Below are 11,591 nucleotides of genomic sequence, written 5' to 3'. Positions count from 1 at the left end.
GGAGCTGGTCATTATGTTGGTTCATAGTACACCCGTGAAGTACAGAACCAACATAATGACTAGCTCCCAGTTGGCTTGTTAGCTCAGTTGGTAAAGCACTGCACTGGTATCTCAGAGGTCCTGGGTTCAAATCCCACACAGGCCTGAATTTTTTTTCAGGCCTCATTTTCACTACTGGTTAAGTAGTGTTCAAAAATACTCTGAAGATGGCTTTCGTATTCAGGTCATTGTTTATTCCCTTTTTTTTAATTTAATAAATTTGATTTCTGTTTTTTTGCTTACAGTTGATGATGGTCAGCTCTTGGTAGGACTTCCAAAGGTCAAAGTTCTTAGAAATGACAAAAGAGAAGGTAATTTAGTAACATAACTGAATGCAGATATTTATCTATATGTAGTTCTTAGCATTACCATTTCTATTAAAAACATGTGAGGAGTAAAGATATTTACAATACCTTTGCACTGAGTCAAGGTGTAATCATTATGTTTATCAGTGAGAAAACTGCTGCACAAGGCAAAGGCAAGGCCAAGTAATGTTTGATAAAACAGATTAGATTTTTCAAATTGCAAAAAGTTTCAAATCAAATATTAAATTAAATAGAATCTCAATCCAAAAGACTTGGTTGGGAATTCAAAATTAAATTTGCCATTCCTTGTTTTGGAGTGGGCATTTTAGAAAGTTTCAGTAGCAGTTAGCCAGCTCTTATTCATAGTTAACCCTTTATTACTCCAAAGATCTCATTCTTTATTCTCCCATCTAGCTTTTGCACATTTTCTTGTAGATTTATCATCATGAGAATTTGGTTTAAGATCAAGATAACAACTTCTACAAGATATGTTTTTAGTATTCTCATCACCTGTTTGTTGGATAGTTGTAAAGATATTACGGGAAGAAGTTACTTGCTAATTGTTTCTAGGAGTTAAAGAGTTAAGTCCATATCAACTTGGATAATCAAGTCAATTCTCTTCAGTGATGAGAGAACACAGTTTCTGTACTCACACAAGGAAACCAGAGGGTGTTGTTTTGACAGAGTTCTTTGTTAATTTACTTGAATAAGTCTTTGACACTCCTTTCCAGGGTTGATACGATCTCGTGTTAAAGGGGCAAATGCTGCTACAAGCACAATATTAACTTTCCTTGACAGCCACTGTGAGTGTAACATTGGCTGGTTAGAACCTCTATTACAAAGAGTCGTACAGGTAATGATTTGTTTTTATTTTCTCATAATATATTTTGCTTCCTGACCCCTTTCTGCCCTCTTCCCTGAAATTCCAGTTCAAACTTGATACTTTTGATGTACGTGAACCTTGGGTGAAATCTCCAGTGAAAGATGTAAGTCTAAATCTTCTTGACTCTAAGACAACCTGAATGATCAGATAGGAAACACTGTGAAAACAATAAGAATAATGTTCCTTTATGTAATTAGTGTTCCTGTCATAATCTTTTTCAAAGTGAAAAGAAATTGGATTCATTTTCCATGCACAGCGTAGGACCCTTGTGTTTATCCTTCACACCCTAACATCAGTATGAGTATTCTGGGTATTCTGGGTACTGTACTCTTTGCATTTCCCGTGGTACTGATCATTTGCTTTATTCTCCTGACCTTAATGTTTGATTCAGGGGTGATATTGTAAGGAGAAATAAAATTATAGTCACTTTTAAGGGTGAAAGGGGTTTAAAGTCTCTTTGAGCTTTCAGTCAATTGCGACAAGCAAAAAGAGGTGTGACCATAAAACACTTTTTTTTTTTTTTTCAAGGAAACAACTTCTGCCAATTTCTGTGCACCAGCGTTGTTTTCTTATTTTCACTGAGCCACGGCTCAGTACGGGCTACTGTAATAAAACAATCCACATAGACTAAGGAAGTAACATAAAATGATGTATTACGATATAATCATTAAAGTATACTTGTGAATTGTATTAGTAAAGTATGCCGGTTAATTTGCTGTGAATGTCTTTCACTACTTATCAGGTTCGTGTTCTTCACCTTTTCCTTTTTTTCCAGGATAGAACAGTTGTAGTTAGTCCAATTATTGACGTAATCAACATGGATGATTTTAATTACCTTGGAGCTTCAGCAGACATAAAGGGAGGTGAGGTGTCATTGGCTTAACTTGAAAAGCGTATAATTTTATACGACATGATGTGACATACGTATGATGCACGATCCTCGCAGTAGATAGCGCTATTTAAGCAATAGCGAAAATCAGACCTGAAAAAAGTCAGGCCTGTACGGGACTCGAACCACTGACCTCTGCGATACTAGTGCAGCGCTCTACCAATTGAGCTAACAAGCCAACTGGGAGCAGGCCGTTAAGTTGATTCGTAATAAACCCGTGAAAGTGATAAATGAGATACAATGAATATATGAAGTTCATATATTTTGAACTGCGGTATTAGATACATATGATGCACGATCCTCACAGTAGATAGCGCTATTTATGCAATAGCGAAAATCAGACCTGAAAAAAAAAAAAATCAGGCCTGTACGGGACTCGAACCACTGACCTCTGCGATACTAGTGCAGCGCTCTACCAATTGAGCTAACAAGCTAACTGGGGGCAGGCCGTTAAGTTGATTCGTAATAAACCCGTGAAAATGATAAATGAGATACAATGAATATATGAAGTTTATATATTTTGAAAAAACCAGGAAAGATTTATTACTCGACGTTTCGGGGTCATCATGACTCCATTATCAAGAGACTAGTTTAAAAACATGCAAATAAGGAAAGGTACAAGAATAGCATAAATTAGACTGAACGGCTTAAACAAACACCTTGGCGCGGATGGAATCCGTTTGCACGTTCAGTGTTGGCTTACGCATGCGAATATACAACATTTCATTAACAAGGCAATCAAATTTGCCGTTACATTTCGTGATGACGTTGAATTGCTCGATCAAGCGTTCAGGCATTTCACTATTGTGCTGGAGGTGGTAGTGTTTGTAGATAGAAGATGATTTCCTTTTGTGCCCTTCTACGCGCTCGTGTAAGTGACCACGAGTATAGCCCACATACCCTGCATCACACAGGTTACATTTAAATTCATAAACGATACATTGTTGGTTAACAATAGGGGGCTTAATTTCGTTAACAATAGGGGGCTTAAATTAAGCCCCCTATTGTTAACCAACAATGTATCGTTTATGAATTTAAATGTAACCTGTGTGATGCAGGGTATGTGGGCTATACTCGTGGTCACTTACACGAGCGCGTAGAAGGGCACAAAAGGAAATCATCTTCTATCTACAAACACTACCACCTCCAGCACAATAGTGAAATGCCTGAACGCTTGATCGAGCAATTCAACGTCATCACGAAATGTAACGGCAAATTTGATTGCCTTGTTAATGAAATGTTGTATATTCGCATGCGTAAGCCAACACTGAACGTGCAAACGGATTCCATCCGCGCCAAGGTGTTTGTTTAAGCCGTTCAGTCTAATTTATGCTATTCTTGTACCTTTCCTTATTTGCATGTTTTTAAACTAGTCTCTTGATAATGGAGTCATGATGACCCCGAAACGTCGAGTAATAAATCTTTCCTGGTTTTTTCTATGCCTTTGCTTTAGCAAATTATATATTTTGAACTGCGGTATTAGATACGTATGATGCACGATCCTCGCACTTCATATATTCATTGTATCTCATTTATCACTTTCACGGGTTTATTACGAATCAACTTAACGGCCTGCTCCCAGTTGGCTTGTTAGCTCAATTGGTAGAGCGCTGCACTAGTATCGCAGAGGTCAGTGGTTCGAGTCCCGTACAGGCCTGACTTTTTTCAGGTCTGATTTTCGCTATTGCATAAATAGCGCTATCTACTGCGAGGATCGTGCATCATACGTATTTAATACCGCAGTTCAAAATATATGAACTTCATATAATCATTGTATCTCATGATGTGACATGACATAGAGGATGTGACGTGACTAAACTTGACGTTGCGTGACTTGTCTTGACCGGACAGTACGTAATGATAAGTGTTGTGGTTGGATGGTAAAGGATGGGAGGTGAAATACATTTTAAAATAACGTGTTTTGACATAACATGAGCTTAGCACGCTATTACATGACAATGGAAGATTAGCGCAAATCAACTGTAGTGTGTACAATTATTCTGGTATTTTTTTTTTATCAAATGATGAATTATACATACATGTTTTTAATGGTGTTATTCTCTGTGTGTTTATCGAGTTAAATGTTCATTTATGACACCTCTGTTTCAGGGTTTGATTGGAGTCTTCATTTTAAGTGGGATAGCTTAACATCGAAGGAGAAACAAGCGAGAAAGAGCAATCCAGTGGCACCAATTAGGTACATAACAGTCCATGTAATCGCATAAAACTTTGTTGTGCAACTGCCAGAGACATCTCGTTTCTGTGACCTTAAGCGAACTCCCCCTGGATGGAATGCTGGTGCGTTGCGGGTTACTTCAGCATTCTGTCAGACTTACCTGGCAGTTTACCGGGATCAATTATACACCTGGATCAGTGGAAAGAGAGGAATTGTTGGAGCGTCAACGACTTGTTCCCCGACCATTTGTTGGTATATTGACTAAAATGAATGAATTTATTTTGTGTGGTATATAATTAAAACAATTTTTACCTTGGTGTCGGTGAAAGTAGTAGATATTTGCCTCACTGCTTCGTGGCTCGGTAAATATCCACCACTATTCGCCTCCACTTTGGTGAATAATTGTTTTTATAATACATGTATGTTTTTTTTTCCAGAACGCCGATGATAGCTGGTGGCTTATTTATGGTGGAGAAAGCCTGGTTCGAGAAGTTAGGGCAGTATGACGTCATGATGGACATTTGGGGTGGAGAAAACTTTGGTATGTGGGGTAACCATTCACAAAAAATGTAGATGTATTTCAAGTAAAAAAAGGGGGTTAAAACCTAAAAGTAAATGTCAGGATGAAGGTAAAGAACACACTCTCGATCGATTTTCTTTTTAATCTTAGCATTTCTTCTGGTGTTTTTCCCGACCTCTGGAAAACTGCTAAAGTCTCTCCACCACATAAAGACGGATCATTGTTTCACCGATCTAATTATCGCCCACTATCGGTTCTAGCTGTTGTCTCAAAAATTCTCGAGCGTCATGTACACCAAACTTTTACAAGTTTCTTTCTCAACATGAGCTGCTGCTGGATTCCCAATTTGGTTTCCGTAGTTCTCGTTCGTGTGAGCCTGCTATCGCCGATCTTTCCGATAACATTTTGACTAACATGGATAGCAAACTCCTTAATGGACTTTCGTTAGTTGACTTGAAGAAAGCTTTCGACCTTGTGGATCATGATACGTTACTTAATAGACTTCGTATCTATAGTTGTTCCCATTCTACCATGACTTGGTTTCGCTCTTATCTGTCTGGGCGTTCTCAAATAACCCAGTTTAGGGGCACTCTATCTGCAGCACTTCTAGTCTCTGTAGGTGTGCCTCAGGGTAGTATACTGGGGCAACTTTTCTTCATTATTCATATCAATGACTTGCCGTTAAACCTACATTCAGGCGTAACTTCAACTATGTTTGCGGATGATACTACTCTTCTTGTTCGTGAGCCCTCTTTTACTTCCCTCAGCACTCAGTTGAAAGGGACGTTGCTAGAACTGTATCTACGTGGGCTGATAATAATCGAATGTCACTTAACACAACCAAAACTAAATCTTTACTTATTACGACCCTGCTGAAACGCCATACTTTAACCAGCTCGGTACTCGATGTCCAAGTCGATGGTAGATCCATTGAGCAAGTGGACCATGCCAAGATACTGGGTGTCACGATAGACAGTGACATGTCTTGGGAGCATCACATCGATACAATCTGCTGCATAATTAGCTGTAGGCTTTCTCCTCTCCATCGCATCAAGCCTTATCGTAACTTTGATATACTCCCTGATCCCGACCTCTCTTAGGCCTCTGTTTCCTTATTTTTAAAACTCAACTGGATCCCCGTTTTTGATCTTATTAAATACAAGAAACTTTTACTTCTTTTCATCGTACTCTTTAATCCGAATGCTCCTACATGTCTTAGAAATAGATTTCAATCTCTTGGTGATTCACGTGGACCACAGGGCCGTTTTACAAGATCGTCCCTCTGCGACTTAAAGGTACCATACCCACATAGCAATTCTGGTAAACGCACATTGGCTTATACTGCTACTAAACTTTTTAATGACCTCAGTTCTGACTTGAAAGCATTTTCTCTTTCTTCTTATTCTCCACCGTTATTTAAATCTCTTCCCTCCTCTGTTAAGTCCAAAATACGAAGTCTGTTTCTCTCACACCTATCATTGGCCGAGCACTTGGAGGATCTACGGTGCTTGACTTGTCGCTATTCCATCCATTATCACTGTTTTTCATAGTCCTACTATAACTACTATTACGTCTTTAATCTATATTTACACATGTATGTGTACGTGTTCATTTATAGTTACATATTTTGCTCCCTTTTATCGATTTATATCATTCATTTCGTTTTTATAGTCTATTTTACTTTAGATAATGTCTCTTGTGTATATATATGACTTAGACGATACCACAAAGGTTATATATATATATATATATATATATATTTTATCCACTATTTATTTGTCTATTTGCTTATTTATTTTTGAGGGCCGTAGGTTAGAAGACTGTAATAGGTTATTGCGCTTCCCTCTTTAAATAAAGTTATTGTATTGTATTGGTTTACTCGCTTAATACCCACGTTTTGGGTTTGGAAGCACCATAAAAGTTTGTAAATCACAAACGATTTCTTTGCCTGTCCATCGGCTTTGGAGTCTTTCAGATTTGGAGTCTTTCATTTGATCTTGTTTCGTTTGCTCACAGAAATCTCCTTCAGGACATGGCAGTGCGGAGGAAGCATGGAAATCATTCCTTGTTCAAGAGTTGGTCACGTGTTCAGAAAAAGACATCCCTATTCATTTCCTGATGGAAATGCAAACACTTACATGAAGTAGGTCGTGCCAGCTCCGTGAGCTTAGTTACTTCTTGAACTGTGAAGATATAATGTATCTCTAAACTTTTTTAAATCTCTATCATCTGCAATTGCAATTCTTGTAAATTCCCCCCCCCCCCAATTCTAAAACATCGATGTTCCTTTTTAGTTTTTCTTGCTTTTAAAGTTTCCATCCAATCCAGAGGGATTTTTCACCTTTACACTCTAACACAAATATTTACATTCTCCACAGGTTTCTCTTTCTCTTATAATTCCTATGATTTTGACAAGGAGAATGTGTTTAAGAATCTGGAGCTTTCGGTGAACTTTTTTCATGTACGAAATTTATGTCTACACAGGAATACCCGCCGAACTGCTGAGGTCTGGATGGACGAGTATAAGCGATTCTATTACGCTGCACGTCCCATGGCGCGGAGTGCCAATTATGGAAGGTAATAAAAATATGAACAGAAGAGTAAGACGTCAGCTGATCAGATTGTCGGTGTAGTAACCCACCCCCCCCCCCCCCACGGGATGTTAGGAGAACACGAGAAGAGGTAGTAAATCACGAGCTGGGAGCGAGTTATATGCAAACCTTTTCGGGTGCAGTCTGTTGCGTTTGTAGAGTAACCAAGGATTTACTGGTACGATTAAAGATAGGTTTTTGACTAATCAGAACGCTCGTTATGCCTCAGTTTCTTTTATGGTGGCAAGTTAAAGCTCATCTTTGAATGGATGAGATAAAAAGACGTGCTTACTCAGGCGGGAGATGAAAACCCATCCGATTTGGACAAGCCGATGAAGGTGCTTCGCGTGGCAGCTACAGGAAAACATTATTTTTGATCTAACAGAGGAGCGCTCTTACGTTCCATGAAGAAGCTATTTTTATTGGTTTATTCTTTACTGTAAATTATCGCGCGATCGTCCGGGTGAGCGTGGTCTTGAAAAGGATTGTTGGTACTGAGTGGTGACTCACATTTCGACAACCTGAGCGGAAGTCATCATCAGAGTCGAGTTTTGTTTTGTTTTGTTTTGTTCTTTTTTAGCGCTTGGTGTGAATTTTTGATACCATTGCTTTTTTGTTTGGTTGTAGTGTGAAATCAAGAAAGGAACTTCGGGAACGTTTAAAATGCAAACCATTCAAGTGGTATTTGGAGACTGTCTATCCAGATCTACAGTACGTTCGCCTTCTTTCCAAACAACCTTGCTAGCTTCTTGGTGTATCTGATAATGCGACTATGAACGAACAATGCCTACGCCTTTATGCAGTGCCTCACTTATTTTAGTTTTCATTACACAATTGAACACATCCCATTTATGATACCATACATATATCTTACTAACCAAGCGCGAGGGCTGTACTGGGAGAATATCGGCCCGAGGTCTTGACAGTACGGACCGAGCGCAGCGAGGTCCGTGCAAAAAAGACCGAGGGCCGATATTCTTCCAGTACGGTCCCGAGCAAGCTTGGTTAATAAGAGATTTATTACACGACTGAGGTTCAAAGGGACACAAGTGCGGTATCATTCGGGACCATTCGGGACAGTGCCCGGTCCAATACTGAGAGAATATTGACCGGCAATAGAGCATTTTGATTGGTTGATTTTAGTTATTGGCCCTCTGACTTCCCGAGTCGTGTAATAAAAAATAATATAGCTTACGTAAGCAAAAACATCTAGCAAGAAAAATCACTTTCAATTTTTCAAGTATTTCATGGTCATGGTACTGCAAACTGGTAAAATCATTATACTTTTCGAGGTAACAGGTGACGCCACCCCCTTGCATTGTCCTCCCAAGGTCTGTCGCTCCTGAGTGTAGTTCTGTTACCCCGTAGTATTGTCGCGTCGCCTCCAACTTAAAACCGCGTCGCCCCCATTTTTTTTATCTAAGTTTACTTAAGTTTTTTAATAGTGGAGGGCGACGCAACTTCTATTTGGGGACGACGCAGCCGTACTTCAGGGCATCCGAAGTTCACTGGGAAGCGATCGAATTTGGGGCGGCCGTGCAATGGGGTGACGTCGCCTGCATCCACTTTTCGGAGAGGGTTCTCTAAACCAGAACACTGCAAATCAATCCTGAATTACGTTCGACTCTCAACCATCATATTCTCCATTTCTGTTCTTGATTGTAGAGTGCCTGATTCAAAGGATGTGTCCTTTGGGGAGTTAAAGCAAGGCAAGAAATGTCTGGATACACTTGGTAGCCAGGCCGGCGGCTCTATTGGCCTATTCGATTGTCACGGGCAGGCAGGAAATCAGGTATTGCGTTACCAAATGGTGCGACAAACACAAACACGTGTGGTAAAATGATGCACAGTGTCGCTTGCCAGCAAGGATATACCCGAGGAAAACGAGATAGCCAAGAGGTTCTTGCCAAAACGATTCCCCTATTTTTAAGTCTCTAACAGCGTGAAATAGAGTGGCTTCTCTCTTTGGCTCCCAACCGGACACTCTTTGGCTAACGCCATCAATTTGTAGCCCTGATTCTATTTTTCTTTTTTTTTTTTTTTACTGCTCCAGGAGTGGGCCCTCACAAAAACAAGTTTAGTGCGTCACCACGACATGTGTTTGACGCTCAAAGATTCTTCGCCTGGAAAGCCAGTTGCTATCGAGAGCTGCCGAGATAGTGACAACAAACAGGTTAGTAAATCCCACAACGATTTCATGTACATGCGTGAAGATAAACCAAGCTTAGGTAGCCCCAATAAGTGCATGGCCAACTTCTGCATTGGAGATCAAGAGTGCGAGATTATTGAGGCGAATTTTCCACTGCACTTACCAATTCACGTTAGTTATGTAATCTCTAGTCTTCTCGGAGATGGGTTATTAACTGTCTGCACGATATTTCACTGGCGAGCTCCAGTCTTAAAGAATCGCCGTTATTTTGTTAATATACTCACGCTGCATGTAGTTACGCGTGATATCATGCACAGCTAGGATGCTTTTTGAAGTACTGAGACCTTCAGATGATTCCTTAGAAAAAAAAAGTTATCGAACATTTTTTTTTCTTTTTTAACTTTCCTTAAATACTCCTTTCCAGTCTCTATGTCTAATAATGCACTTGAAAATATAGGTCACCATTCTTGTATAAGAGATAGGGTAAGCCAAACTTTCACCGGTTCAAGGTATATTTTGAAGTAGCTGGAAGCAAGGATTTTTGAAATTACACTTGGAAAAAAAACTTGATAAGAAGAAAGTCTCGAGCGTATGAAACAAATTGTTTGTGGAAAATCATGCTATTTTTAAACGACATCGACTCAAAACGTTCCTCGAGTCGTTGCTTTCAAGGTATTAATTTGCATCATCGAGTAACGGGCTTCGTGCACGTTCTTAGCTGTAGCTTTTTCTCCCTTCGATGAGGTTTTTTTTTTTTTTTTTTTTTTTCAATTTATCCGATTTAAAGGGGATAATTTTGTACACCGAAATTATGCAATTATTAAGAGCGAAAGACCATCGTACCTCTTTACCTGGTCCATTTATTGAACAACAATACGCGGAAAGATTGAAGGGCACTGAAGATCTGTCACTAGGAATTTCCTGAGTTGTCACCGAGAGCAGCGATCGCTTCCGAAACCATTCGTTTACAACGTCTTTAACGTGTTAGTTGAAATGTAGTTTAAGAGTTCCCTCTGCTATGCTTTAAGCATAGGAGAGGAAATAATTTCTTTTCCTAGCGTGCACTCTGGCCGGGGAATGTACAGCTCACTAGCGCATTTGAACTTTTTAAAAAACATTCACAAACTTTATCGTAAAATGGCGTGATTACTTTTCTATTTAGATGTGGGAACACACCCCTAAACGCACTCTGCGTCACAGACAATCTGGCTTGTGCCTGGATAGCAAAGACGTCAACAGTGGACAACATGTGACCGTAGATAACTGTGACAAGGACAAGTATTCTCAAATATGGCAATTCTCTCTTAACATGAACAATTAGTTTCATTTTCTTTCTAAGAAGTACTTTTCTACGATCCCCCCCCCCTAAAAAAAAATAGGCAGTATTAGTAAATATTTTATAGTATCTGCCTTCTAATAATTTTTTACAAGAGCAGGAAAAAGTTTAGCAGTTTTACTTTGATTCCAGAAACATTTGGAAATCAACGACCATTCACCGGGATGGAGGTGGTTGGCGGTGGATATTTACCGAGCAGGGAAGTAGCCTGATAAATGTCCACCACAATCCAATGACAGAATATGGTAAAACAGTGAGATGACATAGCACAAAAAGATGATTTTAACTCAGTTATAACAGCAATAATTACAGTGTTTTCTTGCGCAAGTTTTCGCGCGCAAGTCCCGTGCTGTTGTTCGGAGGTGAAGAGCAAAGGATATTTTGAGTTTAAGTAGCGGGAATACTTAACTAGAATATACTAAAGCTTGTAATAGCATAAGGTACTTTTCTTAAACTTTTTGAACACGTGCACGTTTTTGTTACTGTAATCGTAGCAACCCCATGGGCTTAACATGACTGGGTTCAAAATATCTAGACACCATCCGCGGACTGCCGTGGAGGTTTACCGATACAATCATACCTGCTTCGCTTTGTTACTAACTTAGGGCTTGGCTTCATAATTAACAAGAATTTTTTATTTCCCTGCTTTTAATATACCTGAGCTCAACCTTAACCAACTGGTGAACTTCGATTGCTCAATCGA

The 11,591-nt window shown here is 39.5% G+C and overlaps 1 protein-coding gene across 1 annotated transcript in view; it reads left to right on the top strand.

Annotated features, from left to right (window-relative positions):
• LOC111330542 (polypeptide N-acetylgalactosaminyltransferase 2) overlaps nt 1-10,985 on the top strand; it is a 17,083-nt gene extending 6,098 nt beyond the window's left edge. The window contains exons 5-15 of the mRNA XM_088763079.1: nt 285-350; nt 1,076-1,197; nt 2,003-2,090; nt 4,226-4,313; nt 4,730-4,833; nt 6,829-6,955; nt 7,297-7,389; nt 8,031-8,114; nt 9,069-9,195; nt 9,457-9,576; nt 10,715-10,985. Of these exons, the coding sequence (XP_088619205.1) occupies nt 285-350; nt 1,076-1,197; nt 2,003-2,090; nt 4,226-4,313; nt 4,730-4,833; nt 6,829-6,955; nt 7,297-7,389; nt 8,031-8,114; nt 9,069-9,195; nt 9,457-9,576; nt 10,715-10,873 (1,178 nt within the window). The 3' untranslated portion in view covers nt 10,874-10,985. The remainder of the gene's footprint in view (nt 1-284; nt 351-1,075; nt 1,198-2,002; nt 2,091-4,225; nt 4,314-4,729; nt 4,834-6,828; nt 6,956-7,296; nt 7,390-8,030; nt 8,115-9,068; nt 9,196-9,456; nt 9,577-10,714) is intronic.
• Nucleotides 10,986-11,591: the final 606 nt, after the last annotated feature.

Source organism: Stylophora pistillata, chromosome 6 (genome assembly GCF_964205215.1).
Source record: "Stylophora pistillata chromosome 6, jaStyPist1.2, whole genome shotgun sequence".
Taxonomy (NCBI): Eukaryota; Metazoa; Cnidaria; class Anthozoa; order Scleractinia; family Pocilloporidae; genus Stylophora; species Stylophora pistillata.
This window is presented reverse-complemented; position numbering and strand designations above follow the sequence as displayed.